The following is a 20,000-nucleotide window of genomic DNA, read 5'->3' as shown; positions in this document are numbered from 1 at the left end:
CCCTCCGTTTTCCACCTTGGGGTTGACGATGATCTCCAGGTCCATGGCATTCTGCTTGTGTAGTCTCTTAATGGCAGGCAGGCTGATCCACAGGTTGTTGGTGTTGAAGATCTTGAACTTGGTGACGGATTTGAACTCGTCCACGTGCGCCTTGGGCACCTGCGCGATCTCCAGCAGACGGAGCTTGCCCTCGTACTCGATCAGCGTCCCTCCCTTCCAGACAGCACACACACACACACACACACACACACACACACACACACACACAAGCCGCACATCACACCATGGCTTCTCACTGTCCTGTTCTGTGCTTCAGACGTCAGACTTGGCTCTCAGACCTCAACATGTACAACTGTTTAGAGTCTGCACAATTTATGTGAATTTATAAAGCAACCAAATTAATGATGCTTGGAAAGATTGCACTTCTTACAGCAAGTTTTAAATATTTGAATATACAGGGTTTATACTCATGTCTCTGAAAATCAGGCAATTAAAATTCAGGTTATACATAAAAACATAGAAAATTCAGCATCTCGCATTTACGCAGGAAATTCAGGTTAGCAGAACTCAGCATAACTTCATATGCTCCTCCTTTCTCATATGTTTGGGTTCTGCTACCCCTCATTTGGCCCCAGGTCCGTACATTAAGACGCCGAGTGCAGGCTTTTGCAGGCTTCACTTATCCGTGCTTTACCCTCACGCCCCCCCCCCCCCCCCCCCGCCGCCGCCCCTAGTCATCCTCACCTTGACGTCGGCGCGTGTCTTGTCCGTGACCTCCATGACGAACTCGCAGCGTGTCTCAGCGGGCTGGCTCACCAGGTGGTTGAGGATGTGCAGGTCCACGGTGGCGCCCAGGTTGTCGATGTTGGACACAAAGATGTACTCCTTGCCCTGGGCCAGGAGCTGCTCCAGCAGGCCCGAGTTGTGGAAGCTGGCGTAGATGTCTCCGTGGCCGGGCGGGTACCACGCCTCTGAGTTCTCGCCGGTCAGGCCCATGCTGGTAGCCACGGGCAACAAGGACTCCTTATTTATACGTGGATATCTGGAGAAGGAAGAAAGGGAAGACAAGTGCATGAGAGAAGAAGAAAAAAAAGAGAGGAGGAGGAAGAGAGAAAGAATGAACAAATGAACAGAGAGAGAAAGAGGCACAGAGAGACAAGTTGGAGATCAACTCCAGGGGGGGCGGGGATGGATTGACAGGTTTACACAGAACAATGAAGGAAACTGAACGTTAAGCACGTAGAACGATTTGGACCAGAACGACGGTTCCTCAACAGCTGTGAAAGCAGGCCGCCGTCTCTCCGGGGGAACGAGCCGTGGGCTCACCTGCTCTGGTTGAAGGTGTATATTTTGACGCGGTGGTGGGTGTATTTCTGCAGAATCTTCTTGGTGTCTTCATCCGTATTGAAGCTGTTCATCAGGACCAGAGGTACGTCAGCGTTGTACGTCTTATTCAGGTGCTACAGTACGCACGCACACGCGCACACACACACACACACAGCAGATGAAGGACCTGGAACCTCGTGCCCAGTACTGCTGCTGGTACTCCTCCGGCTTTGATGCAGCCAGCAGGCAGACCCAAGCATCTAAGACAACTGGGTGACCCCAAAATCACGGCACAGCCTCGGAACCTGGACGCGTACCCCGCTACAAAGCAGTCTGATTATTGCCGTGTGCTCTTACGGAGCGCCCAAACGAGCGTCCCGCGCGCTGCGCTACGGCCACTCGACACACAAGCGTCCGTTTCCAGGCTGTTTGGTCAAACGCGTTCTCCCTCGTCGCCACGGAGACAGGTGAGACCTGCACACCTCGATCTGCTGCACGGTCAGGTCCAGGAAGGTGTTCTCGCTGCGCACGCTGATCAGACTCTTGGGGCCCTTGCAGCCCATGCTGGTACCCAGGCCCCCGTTCAGCTTCACCACCGCCAGCTTGTTCAGACTGGACGCCACTCCCTCGGGCAGGGCCCTGCTCCGGATCCGCTCGTATGGCTGGATCTGGCGGGGGGATGAGTTGTTTCTAAGTTAGACAAACATTAGCACCTACAGACATCCACAGGGGATAATTTCAATCTGAATGCTGATTAAATATATATGTTTTTCTTTAATAGCAGTGGACAGATTTCCACTGCTGAAGGACTGTGTGTGTAAGATTTGGGATAAAGTCTTGTTTGCAAGGTCCAGGGGAATACCGCGCGTCCCAGTGTGAGGACGTTTGAAGGCTCACTGTAACGCGCACGGCTGCGGAGACTTTAAGACCCACGCTCGGAGTGCTAGTGTAAGACTGGGCACACCGGCAGCCAGCGGGGAGGAAGGGAGGACCACGAGTGTCAGAGAGGAGTGAACAGAGAGATTTTAAAAAGGGAGGCGGGGCTTCGCATTTGACCCACACCAACCGGCACTCCAAAAAGCAGATCCTCCCCTGCACACACCACACACCCTCACAGACATGCGTCTCAGTAATGTACCACATCTGCCTCTGCTCACAGGAACTCAAGAAAACAGGGAGGGTGGAGAAGACAGACAGTGCACACACACACACACACACACACACACACACACACACACACACACACACACACACACACTTGGGGTCCTTTACATCTGGTCACCCGCTGTACTGCTTGTGACAATCAAATACTGCAGCTTCAACATACACATTAACCAAGACTCCTCATAAGAGTACCATTACTAAAGCAACCAATCAGATTCTCTGAAGGACGCGGTCAAGAGTATCTAGCTACTCCTTTGTCTTACTAGTTTAATTAATCAAAATATTCCAAATACACTTTCCAGTGTGGAAAAACTAGCATATTTTCTATAGTCAGGATTGACTTATTTAACTTTAATTGCTTCTGTACATACATATTTATTTAAATACTAAATGCATCAAACTGTTGGGCAAAAAAGCATTTCACTGCCAGTTATACCATGTATGACTACGTACGTTACAAACAAAAACTTTGAACACAATGACATCACTCTACCCACAGAGAGAGTCCCGAACCTCTCACAGCAGTGACTATCTGAATGCACTGTACTCAGATGGACAGAACTTCTTTCTACCTCTGCTCGGGTTAAAGGTGACCTCCAAGGTGGCCTTATGTAAAGTGCAAAGAGCAGTCTGTAGGTTAGGTTTCAAATTCCTGTGGAATTTAAATCCTGAAGAATGAGGACCCCGACCCCCAGCTCATGTGACAATACACGCCGTCACGAATGGAAAAGAATACCTTAGTGAAAAGGACGCACGCGCACGCACACACACACACACACACCACCCTTACATGCGCACACTGCTAGTACTATTATTGCTAGTGTGTCGGGGGGGGTTATTATTATTATTGTTGTAGGAATTATTATAATTATCTTCATTATTATGGTTATCACTATTCTCTATTTGTATTTTTCCTTTCTTCTATCATTAGTCATATTCGTTTATGTATCGGTTTAAGCTCTCCCTCCATTGAGCCCCATCGACTCATGAACACTCTACCATCAGCGTTTTATTGGTCCACCAAAGGAGGGTTGGGGTGGGTGGACTCACTCTGATTGGCCACTGAGATCTCACACCTGAGTCCTAGGTAAAGGCAGCAGGGAAAGTGTGGCCATTCCTTCCAGGGGAAAGTTCAGAGAGCTGGAAGCGTCACGGAAGTGTCCGAGGCAATACCTCGGAGCGCCCGTGCAGACAGGACGGAGCAGGGCAGGAACACTCCTCCCTCCAGCACTCCTGCTGGAGTCCAGCTCATCAGCCAAGCCCCTTTAGGAGCCGAGCGGCACTGCACTGCGCTATGCTGCGTGTTTAGCAGGGTTGTGAGCTGGTGCTGTGCTGACCTCTGTGTTCAGTACTAAAGGCTCTGTGCTGCCCCAGTGAAACCAGAGATGAACAACTGGTGTCCACATGAAAGAAAATGTCCTGGACAGCAGATCCTCTATGAGCCCCCCCCCCCCCGGTGTTGGAGTGCTGGAGGGGTCAGTCTATTCATAGTGCAGCCCTGTGTGTAGGTGTGTGTGTGGGGAGGGTGCAGCGCCAGGGCCTGTGTGAGACTCAGGACGATCAGAGACAACGAAAATGTCACTGAAGGGATCACACAAACTTGGACATGTACACAATATCTAGAGAGGTCATAATCCAAGTGATTACGGTGCCATGCCATTTTTACACACACACACACACACACACACACACACACACACACACACACACACACACACGTTACGGCCAGTGTTTCTCTCCCAAACCCTCATTCAGCATCACCCCCCAACAGGAGTATGTTGATAACTAGAAATTCAATATAGGCCTCTGTCTGTGTGTGTGTGTGTAAGTAATCTCTGTCTCTAGTCAAAGCACAGAGGCTTGGGTTGCCAATTGTTCAACCATCAAAAACAAACTCTCTCAAACACATCACACACATTCTCATAATCACCAACTCATGTTACGTTATGTCACGTAAACAATATTATCCACAGTTTAAAACATTTTATTAAAAAATGACCCTTAGTTGGCATGTTGTGTGTAGTTTGTATGTTGTGCAGTTTGTGTGTATAGGTATTTTGTCTCACTGAGTCCTCAGGGGGTCTGTTGATCTTGGCCCAGTCCACAGATGGACCCTTCACTTGAAGGAACCTGTGGAACAGCTGCTTAAAGCCCTTTAAATCCCTCTGGGAGCTCTAAAGGGAAAAACACACACACACAATTTATTAAACTTTTATTTTTCGTGCAGGGAATGTCTCAGAAAATGCAAAGCTAGAGATCAAACTTTCTCCTGTCAGACGTTCTCTGGCTCAGGTCATCTCTGGAGGAGTCAGTCCCGTCACAGATACCTTCGTGGTGTCTAATTAACGGAGCGTAATTACCTACTGCTCCATAATTCTGCCCCTGTAGCTCACTTGCTAGAACAGGCAGAGTGCGGCATTGGTGCCAGCAGAGAGCAGGCCTACCGCTGCCCTCAGAAACATGCAAACGTTAATTAACAGTCACGCCGTGACGCTCCTTAGCATATTGTTATGCATTAGCATATTGTTAGGACTTTTGACCTGTGACCTTTCTGCTAGCGATGTGGGTCTGGCCTGGTGGCCACGACACTCTGCATAACGGATTCACGGACATTAAAGGACTAATGTTTTTTTTTTAATACTCTCTGGCCAAAACAAACAAACACCAAAGCCGGTGATGCATGAATGAGCAGTAGCGACGTAACTACCCATGCTTCCTGAAGATCAGGACACTTCACAATCTGAGGTCAATTTCTGTTCTGCTCTCACCCCGTTTTCAGCCCAAGTCAGGTTTAGAAAGAGAGGAGCATGGGGTGTTGCCAGGAGCCGCGTGGCTTAGCCGAAGAGTTGACTCAAAACCTTAAGGGATTTGGGTTGCTTCGACCTCTAGGCAGTGCTGGTGGAGGCAGGAGAGGTGGTGGAGGCATCGGAGCGTCGGATCAGAAAGGACAGACGCGTCTGACGGAAGCTAGACTCTCCCGAGGTCCCCCTGCATGATCACTCCTCACCAGAGCAGCCGTTCCCTAAGGGATTTCCTGCGCCTTCTCGCACGGTGCCAGCACTCTCATCCATCTTCCAGCACTTTCCGCTTCCCCTCTTTCCGAGGTTTGCAATTCGCTCGAGTACACAGAGAAGTGGAAGCTGAGGCACCGTAGCCTCCTGTTCTGGCCCACGCAGTCACATGACCCTTTACGGGCAGTTACAGTTCCAGCCTGAGCTGCGAGGCATTTCACCGGTACCCGCTCTAGCGGTTCCGGTGTCACTCGACCGGTACCCGCTCTAGCGGTTCCGGTGTCACTCGACCGGTACCCGCTCTAGCGGTTCCGGTGTCACTCAAGTTCCCTCCTGCACAGTACATCATCATGTCTCAATATGTGATATTAATATCACCCTCCTATACATCAAACATCTTGCACTGCGGTATGGGAGAAACCAGACCGAGACAAGGCCATTCCAGAAGAGTTCTGTAAAACTGCAGCACTCACATGATTGAGTATAAATCACTTTAGCCAACGCAAAGCAAGACACTCTTGTTTTGCAACACACACAGCATTGCCCATTACCCCTGCACCAAAGGGACAAAATATAACATCTGTCATTGTTTTGCCACATATTGTGATTTTATTTTATTTTTTAAATGCCTTGCAATATCCCAAAAAGACTGATACAACTCATTATGTACCTCAGGCTAAACAGACAGGTAAATGCACAAAGTTATCATGAGAATTACAGCAGGCAGGCGTACAGGAGACATGAGCTACGATAAGACAGAGGTTCACGTCCCAGCCTTAAGGCTGTAGGTCAGTGCCAAATGGCTCCTGCGCTCTCATGCCCTACCTCAGCCTCCGCTCCCTCGGCGGTTGACAGGAGCTTCCCCAGCTCCTGGTGCATGGAGTTCTCGTGCTGCTGCCTCAGCTTCTCCTGAAACTCTGTCATGCCGGCGTTAAGAGCGCCTCGACTCAACTCTACAGAGAGGAGAGAAGGAAGGAGGGAGAGAAACAGACAGACAGAAAGAGAGAGAAAGACACTTGTCAGAGAATTAACATTCAAAGCCGGCAGGTATACTTGCTTTGCCCGCATCATGCAGCCTATTTGATATGATAGTCATACACTGTCAATTGTGACCTGTTTGTAAAGAAGATCACAAAACAAAATGACAAAACAATTACGCTGTAAAACATGTCAAAAGGTCTCAATGAAGAAGATGCATAAAAAGTTAATAAACAAAAGAACGTAACATCACAGACTTCCCGTGTTCCGCTGATTAAACGACAGTTTAGTGCAAACATCGTTCCTCCGACAACTTTACCACAAAACTCACCAGCGACAAACGACATGATTAGCAGTTCGCTTGCACCAGCACGCTCCGCTTATACCTCGACCTGCGACTCGAACAACTGCCTCCCTGCCTCAGCAGCCCCGTGTGCTCGATGCCCAGATGGGAGAACTCGGTTTTCAAACGAGTTAAACAGCGTACGGTTCACTAAAGAAAAGCACGAAAATGCTGTTTTTTAAAAATGCATTATTTGTTGCGGTTGGCTCTCCATCGCACGCGTCCGAGCGAGTCCTGCGCGCGTAACCGTTCGCTCCCTCGTCGGCTGTCCGTTCAGCGCGAGCAGTCAAAGCCCGAAAGGTCGCATAGGCGGACTGTACCGGACACCGGATCTGCCTATTGGATCTCTGCACTCGCCGCACTGCCCGTTAAGTAGCGAGACTCACGGTGCACATAGGACGAGTAACGCGCGAGACCGAGCGCGTGTGCAGACCGGGTTTCATCCAGCACGTCACACCCCCTCAATGAACGCGAAGATTAATCATTTACCGCATCATTCATAAAAGAGTAGCCGCGGATACGAACGGGTTAAACGGTCAGCCTGCAGTGCAGCAAGTCATTAACCGTATCTCTCCCTCCACACACACACACACACACACACACAGGCGACCGTGGGGGTTTGACGTTTGACCTTCACCGGACCGTGAAGCGCGTTTGGAGGTTGCAAAGCCAGCAATGAGGCGCGAGTGTCTTGACCTATAATACAGGGAAATGTGAAGCCACAGAAAAGCCATTTGATCACAAATATGTTTCCCTACGTTCCCTGACACTCGGCGACTGCTCTGCTTGTTTGGCGGCGGTTGCTGGCCTCTACAACACAGTTCCAGCTGCACTGTGCTAGTTAACCAGTTACGACCGACCCAGACCACGCAGGGTTGGACAGCAGCGACATACCCCAACATTACCTCACACCAGCGCCGAGGGCAAACGGGTTGGCCTGAGCGGACTGCGGTCGGGAAAGGAATGTGGGGAGACAGAACAGTCAGAGGCGAGCAAAGCGCGGCAGCCTCCTAACGTAGGAGCAGTCGTAGCACTCAGCAGGTACGCCATGCGAGAGCTTACTCACATTCAACTGCGTGTCAAGGTGCTGACAAAACAGACGGAAATGGCGCAAGTCGGCGTCTCAGGGGCAGCGTTGGCCGCCGACCAATCATAATGGGGGACTGTCTGTGCTGGCCAATAGCCGCGTGTCACTGGCTCTTACCGAGGCGGCAAAACTGTACAATGGCGCCACCATCCGGTTACACGAGAACATGCTCGGCGGAGTACAGCGATCGCTTGTCATCAAAAATATTTCTTCAAAAAGTTACTTCTCCCCTGTTGTATAAACTATGTGGATTTCACCATGTGAAACATTATAATACTGAATATTTTAATTTGTTACATTGAAGCTTTCATCTCTGCATATCTTACCCTCCTGAGGGCGATGGTGTACATGGAGAGTGTATGAGTGTAGCCCCACAAAAGCACTGTACAGAGACCATCTTTTAAAGGTTCCATTTTATGGACAGGCAACAAGGATTGTTACATTGTTCTGGACAAAACTGTTTAAGCTTCTCCCTGGCTCTTGTTCTATTAAAACCAGAAAAAAGTTCATGCTATAGTACACATTCTGCTTTGCTTATGGATTTGAGTAACGCACACACATTTAGAGAGACATGTTCTTGCTCACTCACTCGCATACACATTGATGGAGTTTGGGTTTTACAGTTGCGAGTGAGGAGGATTAGAGGGATCCAGGCACTGCTTCAGCGTTGCCATGGTGACGTCTAGTCACACCCCGAGGAAGGCCAGAGCTGTGTCCCTCTCCTCAATCAGCTCGGCCGCTGTGGCGTCCATCTTGGCTCGAGAAAAGTCATTAATGGACAGACCATCCACTACCTTCCAGGACTTGTTCTGTAAGACACACACACAAAAGATATTAAAATCAGACGCATTCTTCAGCTGCAAGGCCATTAATAATAGATAAAGGATACAGAAAAATACATAATATATACAGGATATCTTCCAACATAATAAAAAAGGGTTCCTCTGATTTAAGTATTTTTTATGCATATTACATATTTCAAAGTCTTAGCACTTTAACAGCCCTTTTAACAGCAAGAAGATTCAAACCTTCATAAATGATTAACTGGCAAATCAATGCTGATTAATAAATTAGTTCAGACCTTGATCATAACAGGGAATGAGTACATGAGGTCATCAGGAACACCATAGGAATTCCCAGTGGAATAGACCCCCATGGACACAAACTCACCCTGGTGATGGAGAGACAGAGAGAGACCAAACCATTGTCCTCACCTCAGATATGAGGACAAACCACCATTCGAAACTACTCAAACAGACCAGGACATCTTTGCCTCAACCCACCAAGCACCTAAACATCCAGGTAATTTGGTCATTTGAAACGCGGGCAAACCTCCAACACCCAGCTCAGACCTACATCAGAAGTGCCGAACCAGATGTCCCGCATGTGGTCACAGATGGCCTTAGCAGCGGACATTGCACTGGACAGCTTCCTGGCCTTGATCACTTCAGCACCACGCTGTTGCACAGTCTGATATATATATATATATAGAGAGAGAGATGGGAGCAAGTTACAAAAAGCGACAAAGTTCGGTCTCATTAATTCTCATTCATTAGCTAATCAACCTTTGGTGAGTGGGTTGAGGTCACCCGTGGCACATGCTGACATGCAGGTGAAGGAATGCGCTGGGGTCAGCAGGGCTCAGCTCAAATACTCCAGACCCCTCACCGTGACGAAGTCCCCCTCACCCCTCTCACCGTGACCAAATCCCCCTCACACCCCTCACCGTGACGAAGTCCCCCTCACACCCCTCAAGTCCGCTTCACAATCCTCACCGTGATGAAGTTCCCCTTCAGCCAGCTGTCGTCCTTCACAGCGTCATAGGCGCAAACCTCCTCCCCGTCCAGGTTGATCAGGGCGTGGTTCACATCTGGGTACTGCGTGGACGAGTGGTTTCCCCAAATGATCACGTTCTTCACGTCTCCCGTGGACACACCGACACGCATCGCAACCTACAGGGGTGGAGGAGAACTGAGCATGTCTTGTAGTTTAAGAAATCCTTCTGATATTGTACTATTAATCATTCAGATTTCATATGAAATTGCCTCTCCTCGAAGGAAACCTCTAAATAAACAAAAGCTGCATTGTGAGTACCAGTCAGTAACAAACATTTATTAAACAAGTACATGACACTGACTACGTGATTGACTGACTGATTAATAACAACAAACCTGTGCGCTGGCCCTGTTATGGTCCAGACGGGTCAGGCAGGAGAAGTTCTCTTTCGGGATGGATGGTGCCGATTTAGAGGCAATCAGGCAGTTTGTGTTGGCTGGGTTTCCCACCACGAGCACCTGACAGAACCAAAACCAAATGAACGGCAGGAGTAGACACAGGCCACATTTAAAGCTCTGCCTTTAATGTTTAGCCAAGGCCAAAAGGAGTAGAGGCAGATCAACAACAGCAAAATCATGAGGTTTTTGGTCAGAATCCACAGTTAGACCCTGTACCATTTTGGGATCCTCTGCACCGATGAACATGAGATGGTTCACTCCTCATTATTAGATGCAGTTCCAAATCCAACCTGCTGGGAGTGCTAAACCGCTCACTCTTCCTTGAGAGTGGTACAATATTTGGTAATGTAGGCGTGTCAGCTTAAATATGTCAAGCATGGGAACTCTGTGCATATCCGTGTGTGTGGTGTGGTGTATGTGCATGTGCACAAAAAGCATTAATTTAGTCACACAGTCTCCCTCCCTCTGACTGTCCCTCTCTCACACCCTCCCTCCATCTCCCTCCCTCTACCTCACCTTGACGGTCTTCTTGGCATACTTCTCCAGCGCGGCCCCCTGGCTTTTGAAGATGGCCACGTTGGCCTTCAGCAGGTCCTTCCTCTCCATACCCTCCTTCCTGGGCATGGAGCCCACGAGGATGGCAGCGTCCAGATTCTTAAACCCCACCTCAACCTTGTCTGTGGGGATCACCTCTGTGGACACACATTCACCATCAGTCTTCATCATAGAGTCCCCAACAAGGAGATCTGCTGTAGGTCTTCATTAACCTCTTAAACTGGTGGTTCATTTAATTAGTAATCTTAAGCCCCATTTTCTGTAACTTCTATGGTATGCAGTTATAAGGGCAAGTGTGAGTCTGGATCCTTTGGTGGGTCTTTGGAATGTGAGGGGTTAATTACTGCAAAAATATCCTACTACTGCTGTTGCAGTAATTTTTTGACATCTTTAATGCTATTTGACATTATACTTAGAAGGTCATGAGTTCAAACCACACTGACAGGGGTTTAACCGGTTAATGTAACATAAGTATATTGCATCTGAATTGTTGATGTATTTACATTTAAACAGCTTGTAAAACTGGAGCAAAAACTCAAAGCCAAAATTATACATTTGAAAAGGCCAGTGCAGTATTTATGATTAAATTTATAAAATAAACGTTTACATATTAATTGCCCCTCAAACAGAGTAACAGATAGACTCTGGGTCCATACAAGTTAAATTATACACAAAATGGATAAAAACAGTAATACTGATTAACCTGACTATTTCTACACCATCATAAGAAAGTAGGATCTTGGCAAGACATTTTTTCACAGACACAGACACCTCTCAACATTGCATAGACCAGCTGATTTAATTATTAGGGTCCTGTGCATGTCATTAATGAGAAACCCTCTTTATCAAAATGAACTTCAGTCGATGTACAACTTTTGCGGTCTGGCTTATTCTTTGAACTCCTCCTCTCCCTTCGTCCTCCCATTGTTGTCAGCATCTCCACTCCAATTGGTCCAGACAGTGGGGAGGTGACCAATAAGGGAGCTAGACAGACCACACCCACCCTGTAACTGTCAAGTCAACGCTGGTAGTGTGTTAGACACTGAGCTGTCCTGTTCAGGCATGCCTACACTGTAGACTGTGTTATAATTTTACTGCTAAATGTTGATAAGACCCGTGACGAAAGACCCAAGATCAGACGTTATCGCTCACCTCTCAGCAGCGGGAGAGCACAGTCCTGAAGCTCCATGACAACCCCATCCAGAACGGGCAACATGGGCGGGATGTCCAAAAGCACCAAAATGATTGGCTGACACAAAGAGGAAAGGAGGAAAACAACCCCTCAAAGACAGAATGGACTATAGTGCTCCCTCAGGACTACTGATGTCCTACTGATGTTTGAAGCACAGATATCTTTATGTAAAATGCACAAAATCCCCAGACAGCCTTTTCCGGTGGGAGATTTTTTGCCTTTACCTTTTCTAGTCAGTAAGACTAAACCTCCTTACCTGGTCCTTGCCGAAGACATCTCCCTTAGCGATGCTGAACAGCAGAGAATAGGCGATCTGTCCGGCAGCGCCAGTCACCAGAACTCGGATCGGCTCGGCCTGTGCGAAAAAAGGACACCACAAAATCGTTCACATTTTAAACGGTGACCTACTTAGAGGTACAGACCCAGCTATGCGACGACGGATTGTGCAATATCGAAATGGCTCCAAAATGAGACACTTCATTGTATTTAAAAAGAGTACCATTTTGAAGACGCTGATAATTGCAAACAGCGGTAGCTACAAACCTAAGCTACACCCGAGCCTTCATTCCCAGCACACCTTTGTAGCCTAGTTTCATTTCACCGTTTAGACTCTAAATAACTGCAAGTGATGCCACGCGACACACCAACAATATAAACAGTAGCGTTAGATAAGATAAGATATTTTAGCTAGGTGCTGAAATGCGCCGTTAGCGTGAACATCAGGTTAAGGATATTTACAACTATTCTGCAAGTCTGCCAACACATTTCAAACATCCCCACTTAGCACCACCTTCAGCGACTGTCCTGAAGGCGGGAAAACTGCTAATCTCGCAATTAGCTCGTTCATGTTATCCAATGCTACAACACCGATTAAGGTATTAATAAGGTTGTCATAAAAAAGCATATGCGATTCAAATGATTAAATCATTCAACCTTTAAAGCAACAATTAAACCAACATATACCAAATAACCTTCGAAATCTTTGTTGTTTACAATGAAATATTCGCCCCTCACCATCTTTAAAGCTTTTTTCGTGCTGAGGTACTCGTCCAAGACTTAAACTCTACCTCTCAGAACCAGACACCGAGGTCACCTCTGCTCTTGTATGTCAGGGAGCCGTCGCCGACGCGCCTAGCTTAAGATGGGATATGTAGTTTTTCTCTCGCTGATGCCGCATTTGTCATCCAGCCAGGTCACAGAAAAAGGACACATTCCCCAAGAACATTCGCGGCGTCGTCACACCGCCAGATCCGAGAGGACACGCCCACTCTACTACCATATATGGGGCGTAATTAAAAAAAAATAAAACCGACAAACGATACAATTTTGAAATTCAAATCAAGGCCCTTCGACTAACTGTCGATATTGAGTGGATGAGGACTGTACTGTACCGGTCGAGCAGAGGTAGCTTACGTTTAAACAATACACCGTGAATTAAGAAACAGGAACACTGACTTGAATATTACTCAAATATTAAACTACATTTAGGCTAAGGGTGGCTGCTAGCCACGGTCAAGTCACAGCTTGTTACCTGTCTATAGAGAGACACTGAATGAATAGACTTGAATGTGCTAAAGTTAACTGGGCCACCCAAGGAGTCTTACTCAATCTGCTACTGGCTTGCTCATCAGGGATCAAGAACGCTAACCATCTAACCTTCATATAGCAGGACTGTGAGGGTGCCACAATGGCTCTGCAGGAGGAGGAGCAGGACATGGAAATGCCAGCATGAGTGTGCTTCTTCCTAACACACTGCTGAGGTCAATCAAAGGATCTGTTTTTTCACCAGAATTTCAAGGTTTTTGGACAGGAAATGGTCCCCTTTTCAAGATTAGGGTTTAGCTTTATTTTGATGATGTCTGTATTATAGCATTTCCAAGTACCTTAAAAGTAGGTTTCAAGCATCTCAAATTAGTTATTTTATTTATTATCTTATTTTGAGTCTTTTATTTTAAATCTCTTTTGAAGTGTGGTGAATATTTTCTTTAAAAAAAAAAATGAAATGGTGTAACAAAAATCAAACCAAGATCAAATTAAACTCTTTGAGCTACACTGCATGTACATGAGGGATTTCCAGGAAATGATTATTTCAAGATCATTGAATATTGTACTGGTAGTGATTTTACTTGTGCGGGGGACATCTATTTCTCTCTATTTTGTGACCAAGAAGGAGACCTGCCCAGAAGTAGTGTCTATTCTTTTTTGTCTACCAACGTCATATGTACAGTTCAGGTGTAACCTAGACAGACACACCCTCCAGTGCGTATACCCAGATGTGGTTTCAGTGGTATTTTTCATGATGGCAGGAGACATGTGCTCTGAGGTGCCACATACACATGAGGTCCCAGGGCAGTCTACATATTTGATGCATTTCAGGTCTTTGCACACCTGAGCAATGTGGCACGTGGCCGGAGGGAGCTGAATACCTGCTCCAGGTGATATAGAAACTGGAACAGGAGCAAAACGTGCACTGGTTGGGGATCTTTGAGAGAGTACAGTGGAAATAATGCCTTAGTAGAACATGTTTAATACTGCAGTAACCTTGTTACAGTGTACAATTCTACTTTAATGCTCCAGTAACTTGGTTACAGTGCATGATTCTGCTTTAATACACCAGTTACCTGGTTACAGTGCATTATTCTGCTTTAATACGCCAGGAACTTGGTTGCAGTGTATGATTCTGCTTTAATACTCCAGTTACTTGGTAACAGTACACAATTCTGCTACTGTGCTAAAACACCACTGGTGACCTAAGTATTTATTGGCAAAGCACAATGGCAAAATTATGAAAAAACTGATCGTTATATTCCACACAACGCAGAGACAAAGTCTTTTCAAGCATCTGTGAGGAATGTAACAGATGGAATCCGTTTTTGGTTGTGTACCAAGGTAGATGAACAACAATAACACCACTGTAATGTAACAGTCAGGTATTTTATCTTCATACTTTCTCTTGATAATTCCAGATCTGCTCTTCATGGACGTGTTCAGCTGACAAGTACTCCATGAAGACTAGTTAAGTGCATTTTACGTTTACTTGATAGTGTGCCTTTGTCTACCAGTCTCTAATGTTCTGATTTGACAGCTTTGATTCAGGCACATGGTGGAACTAGTCCAACAACAAGAACTTAAAGTCCACTGAAGTTAAATCGTCGTTCACTAAGGTTAAACGATCCATTGCTGATAGCAGCTGCTTGGACCATCTATGGACAACTAATGGTAACAAACAGTCAACAACTTTGTAAACATGCGTTGCACTTTGTACTTTGCAACGTTTATTTACAATAAGATACAGTCATAACTTCTTCTGAGGATTTAAGCTTTTGCGCTTTTACTCGGATTTTCTATCAGCGCGTCCCTAACCTAAGTGAAGTGGAGGTTTCGACCTCTGTCAAGTAGCTGCAGTCAGGCAGACTGATCTGTATATCAGATATCACTTTAAATTCGCATATATATATATATATATATATATATATATATATATATATATATTATATATTATAATATATATATTATATTATATAATATATATAATATATATATAATATAAAAAGAATATATATTATATAATATATATATTATATATATATATATATATATATATATATATTTTATAATTATAATTATATAAATTATAATTATTTTATAATTATATAAATATATAATTAGTCAGTTTCCAGTTATTAATGCACATATAACCCTAAAAAAAAGGCTCAGAGAACAGCTATTATAGCTGTTGGTCCACAGATTACAACGGAAACCGCTGAAAATTGTGCAAGCCTTTTGTCTGAGGGGACAGGCGTCCACTTATGCGCCAGGTTCCCGTTATATAACGTGCCATTTAAAAGGGGCGGTGCACCTCGCGCCAAAACAGAATGGTCCCTATCCATGGTGCTCGAGCCGCCGTTTGGCCGCGCGTCGTGAATAAGATACCGAAGCTTTCTCGGGCGCTGCACTTTATTAACAGACGCCACCGTGCTAGCACGTCCACTCGCTACAGAAAAAGAAACCCGCGCTCGGTCGGTTTATGAGGCACGTGTGGGTCATTGGGCTCGCGCTGCCAGCCGCCGTCAAGGAGAAGCGTCTTACCTGCGCGGACGCCGACCGCACCACCAAGTACATGGCCGTCAGCAGCGTGAGCATTGCGAAGCTGCGACCGTCCGTTACCGGCGCACTCGTGAGGGGCTTTTCGTTTCCCGAGCGTCGTAGGAAGTCGGTGGTCGGCGTCTCCAAGAATGAGCGAGGAACGCTCGCCGCTGTGCCGTTACTCTCGTGCCCCCTGTTCGTCCATCCGCGCTGTCAAGCTCGAGCGCCGCCGCTCGCTGGTCTAGCTCGTGAACGCGCTTTGCGTGACAAAATCAACCCAGACCGTAATCCCTCGCGCCACGTGTGAACGCGAGGTTGCATTTCGCGATTTTTTTTTTGGGGGGGGGGGTGACGTCAGAGGGCTGCAGCGCTGGCCTAACTGCGGCTGAAGCGATAAGACAGAAAAGCTTTAGTGGTTTGCGAGTATATACATTAATTACTTAAGTTCACATGTATTCGTTCTGTTTATGAAGCCAAATGCTGTTAAATATTTTTTTCTTTATTCTTCATTATTTAATTTGTCTAATTTATTTTTATGCAGGCCCGAGTCCAGGTACGCAGCACGTCTAAGACAAATGAATTTGAGTTTCAAAATGTTTAAGAAATGCGTCCTGCAGACTACTCCTGTGCCTCGCGCCACAAGGTGGCGGTAGAATATTGCGGTGGTTTTGTAGACGAACCTGCGTTTTCCTGTAGTATTTTTGTCGAACAGAAGAGGGTGTTCATTGACAGGACAAAGTAGCGATACACTGAAAAGGTTCCCGTTAAAGTCTAGCAGAAAATGACAGGGCATAAAATAACGAAACTTATACTAAATCCCCATTTCATATAGCTACTCAAGAGAATGCGAATTTGCACACCAACAGATAAAAATGCAAAAACAATTAAAAACCAAGGTGGCTTGGGCAATGCTGTTATCAAAGCACAGTCTATAATCCTGTGAACTATGTTGTGTTTAGCGTGGAACAATGAGTAGTAACATGGGTGTTCTCTAATAAAAACACCATTCTGCTCCGTTAGAATGCCTCGAGCTACAGAGATCTTAACTTGAACAAACACACACACACACACACATACACACACAGAGAGAGAGAGAGACAGACAGACGTGCACATGCCCGCATGCACACACACACATATATGCATGCACGGAGCAACATGCACACGCTGTGCAAATAACACTGTGCATATGCAAATAAACACGCATGTACACACTAATACTCAACACAAATTCACACACGCACATATACAGACACAGGAAAACACACACCGATGTGTGCACAAACACATCAGCCCTGACACGTAAGACTGGGTCATGTGGAAATGACAATCTGACTAGCTCTTAATGAATGTTGTCATTATTGTTGTCTGTGTCATCACCAGGAATAACCGGGGCAACAGAACCTCTATCTGAATGACTGACGTCTTAAAAAAACAAAACCCCAAAAAAACAGATAAGACTGTTTGCAAAATCACAGTCCTCTTAACTCTCTCTCTCTCTCTCTTTCTCTCTGTGTCTCACTCTCTCTCTTTCTCTCTCAACACTCTCATCCACCCTGTCAATCAGAGGAGCCCCGAAGCAAATGAAAAATCATGTCTTTTTGTGTCACTCAGGTAAGTGGGCAAGACCGGTTGCTTCCTGCCAGCTCTCAGCAATTACACCATCAGTGACAGGGACTGTCACTGTGTGGATTAGAGCAGCAAGGCATTCTGGGAATGTAGTTAGTTAACCATCACCATAGTCTCATGCCATTAGCAACAAAATATTACAGGTCGCACTGTTTCCCACAGTGTGTTTAGCCTTGGGCTGCGTTTATATGCAGATTGCAGGTCAATGAAATTGATACAAAAAACTTAAACATTTGAAACATTTGAACATTTGAATTCAATATTGTAAATGGGGGCTTTACAAAACACACATACAGGGCAACTGATACTCTACGTTTAAAGTAAAATAGTTTCGTGGCGTAACTACAGAGCATTGACCCTTCTAAAAGATCAAAAATGAAATAATGAAATGACAAACTCCAAATGCTACAGTTGCTTTTTGTAATGTCGAGCACTGAATTGCAATGTTCAAGTTAGTTCTACACGGTGATTACGTTTCATTTTTGTTCCTCAACCCTCCCTGAGATGAATTCCTGGCTACACCGCTGCCTTAGGCCGTGGGTAGCACTGCCTTTTCCATCATTGTTTTTAGTCCATGTCATGCTGCAATTATTTAGCACCTTGACTATTATGCCTTAAGTGCTATTACAATGTATTGTGTTGCTGTGGTGCTCAGTATCACAACACTGGCAGTACTGAATAGGAAATAGCTTTAAGGACAAAATGCATAGGTTGTGCTTGCCACTGGTTGCCTTGGAGACCCACGGGACGAGAGAGGAGCACTGTGGGTATTCTATCCTTGACACGCACTTGAACTCAGAGCACGTGATACGGTCCGCAATTGGTCGATGTTCCGTCCACCTGCTCTGCATGAAAGAGAATGCTGCTCGACAGGCTACGCTAAGCATCCTACCTCATTGAACACACACACACACACACACACACACACACAGAGATAGAGAGAGAGAGGGAACAATGTAACATACTATTACACGCCTCCTCCAAAAGATATCTGAGATCAAAGTGCCGATAACATGCACCCCACCCTCCACACACACACACCCTCCCCCAAACATTTCAAAATGAAAACGCTTGGTCACCAGTTGCGTTCCACAACATTATACAACCCTGAATGACACCTCAAACCCCAAAAGAAATGTTGCTCCCCTTCCAAATCGCACTACTGAGCGTTACACACTTGCACGTAGCCACGCACGAACTGCAGGGGACTGTCCAACAGGAGTGAGGCTCGGAATCTTTGCAATACGGATTATATGGCGGATGAAGGGCAGCGCAGGTGGAGGGTTGTTGGCAGCGCTTGCACAGGTTCGAAAGTTGGTGGCACGGCATGCGACCCGAGCGAGGTGGAAGCACACCCTAGCACCGGCAGCAGGCGGGCCATGCCCGCCTTCTAGCAGGAGGATCAGGACGCCCACCGACGCCTCTCACGACATGCCAGGGGGTTTCCAGCATGTCAGAGTGATCTGAGGTACCACCGGGAGGGCAGAACGAGGTTAAAAGATCAAAGGTTAAAGGCAGATGGGAGACAGTTCTGGCATTTCAGGGCGGTTTGATCTTTGAGTCTGAGCAGCAGACCTTGAGTCACGGGCAGAAGGACAAGAAGTGGGTCAAAAGTCAAAGACAAAAGAGAAAGGTTGAAGCACTTGCTATGTCAGCCGAGTCTCAGCGAGGGGCTGTCTTTCCTGTCTTCAGCACTAGGACAGAGACCTGGGCCCTTTCACACAGGGGAAGGCACAAGGGGTGAACACAGCGCAAGTCCCAGCGCCTTACCTCTTCACTAACGCTAGTGCTCGTCTAACGAGCGTTCATGGCATCATCTCTCTCTCTCTCTCTCTCTCTCTCTCCCTCTCTCTGTCTGTCTGTGAAGTGCCCAAACGCTGATGAAGTGCTCAAACATGCCAGCACTTGGAGTCAGTGTCATGTAATTAAGTGCGGTTGAGTGTGCCTCACCCTCTCTCTCTCTCTCTCTCTCTCTCTCTCTCTCTCTCTCTCTCCCTCTCTCTCTCTCTCTCTCTCTCGTCTTTATTCATTAATTTTCCTTCCTGCCACCAATCAAGCTTCAGACACATTCACTAACACGTCTGAGCACCAACTGTTTGAGGTAGACTTGACCGGAGGCATGTTCAAAGTGTCAGGCCTGTCTAGGGTGCACTGGTTGGAGGGTAGCGGAGAGAGTGCGCACACATAGTTGACCTCTGTTCAAACATCTCAATAAGAACTGCCCGTTCACAATGCAGAATTATGGGAAATATCCTGTGACCTATCAGATTCAGTATCATCTTCTAAGATCATCAGTTCTACTTCTGCAGCATGTCAGCTACAATGGGTGTGTATCCATGACTGTGATGTGCTGTGGCACTGTGTGTGTGTGTGTGTGTGTGTGTGTATGTGTGTGA

The 20,000-nt window shown here is 46.5% G+C and overlaps 2 protein-coding genes across 6 annotated transcripts in view; both read right to left on the bottom strand.

Moving 5' to 3' along the window:
• The window catches only part of ugp2a (UDP-glucose pyrophosphorylase 2a), a 10,819-nt gene extending 2,864 nt beyond the window's left edge, over window positions 1-7,955 (bottom strand). The window contains exons 1-7 of one of the 4 annotated variants that reach the window (XM_035534974.1): window positions 7,889-7,955; window positions 6,327-6,454; window positions 4,557-4,664; window positions 1,809-1,994; window positions 1,327-1,460; window positions 745-1,042; window positions 16-213 (exon numbers count right to left, since the gene is read on the bottom strand). In XM_035534974.1, coding sequence (XP_035390867.1) covers window positions 16-213; window positions 745-1,042; window positions 1,327-1,460; window positions 1,809-1,994; window positions 4,557-4,664; window positions 6,327-6,425 — 1,023 coding nt within the window. In that variant the 5' untranslated portion in view covers window positions 6,426-6,454; window positions 7,889-7,955. The other 3 variants (XM_035534975.1, XM_035534973.1, XM_035534972.1) reach the window with 3 other exon arrangements.
• Window positions 7,956-8,304: 349 nt separating this feature from the next.
• mdh1aa (malate dehydrogenase 1Aa, NAD (soluble)) lies at window positions 8,305-16,206 on the bottom strand. 2 transcript variants are annotated; one of them, XM_027013784.2, is made up of 9 exons: window positions 15,980-16,206; window positions 12,147-12,245; window positions 11,851-11,947; window positions 10,660-10,835; window positions 10,081-10,203; window positions 9,685-9,861; window positions 9,266-9,379; window positions 8,991-9,080; window positions 8,305-8,718 (listed from the first exon to the last, which is right to left on the bottom strand). In XM_027013784.2, the coding sequence occupies exons 1-9, from the start codon at window positions 16,031-16,033 to the stop codon at window positions 8,596-8,598; spliced, it is 1,053 nt and encodes a 350-aa protein (XP_026869585.1). In that variant the 5' UTR covers window positions 16,034-16,206; the 3' UTR covers window positions 8,305-8,595. The 2 variants fall into 2 exon arrangements, with proteins under 2 accessions (XP_026869585.1, XP_026869586.1); XM_027013785.2 differs by lacking the exon at window positions 15,980-16,206 and adding an exon at window positions 12,905-13,011.
• Window positions 16,207-20,000: the final 3,794 nt, after the last annotated feature.

The sequence above is a fragment of the Electrophorus electricus genome, chromosome 16, assembly GCF_013358815.1.
Source record: "Electrophorus electricus isolate fEleEle1 chromosome 16, fEleEle1.pri, whole genome shotgun sequence".
In the NCBI taxonomy this organism is placed as follows: Eukaryota; Metazoa; Chordata; class Actinopteri; order Gymnotiformes; family Gymnotidae; genus Electrophorus; species Electrophorus electricus.
Note: the sequence above shows the minus strand (reverse complement) of the source record. Positions and strands in the feature narration are given on the sequence as shown.

Bases quoted from the DNA above. Each gene is read 5' to 3' on its own strand.
- mdh1aa (XM_027013784.2), bottom strand. From the start codon at position 16,033: ATGCTCACGCTGCTGACGGCCATGTACTTGGTGGTGCGGTCGGCGTCC. The intron at 11,948-12,146 runs GTAAGGAGGTTT...TCTTTGTGTCAG, and splicing joins ATGTCTTCGGCAAGGACCAG to CCAATCATTTTGGTGCTTTT. The intron at 9,862-10,080 runs GTTTGTTGTTAT...CCACCCCTGTAG, and splicing joins ATAACAGGGCCAGCGCACAG to GTTGCGATGCGTGTCGGTGT.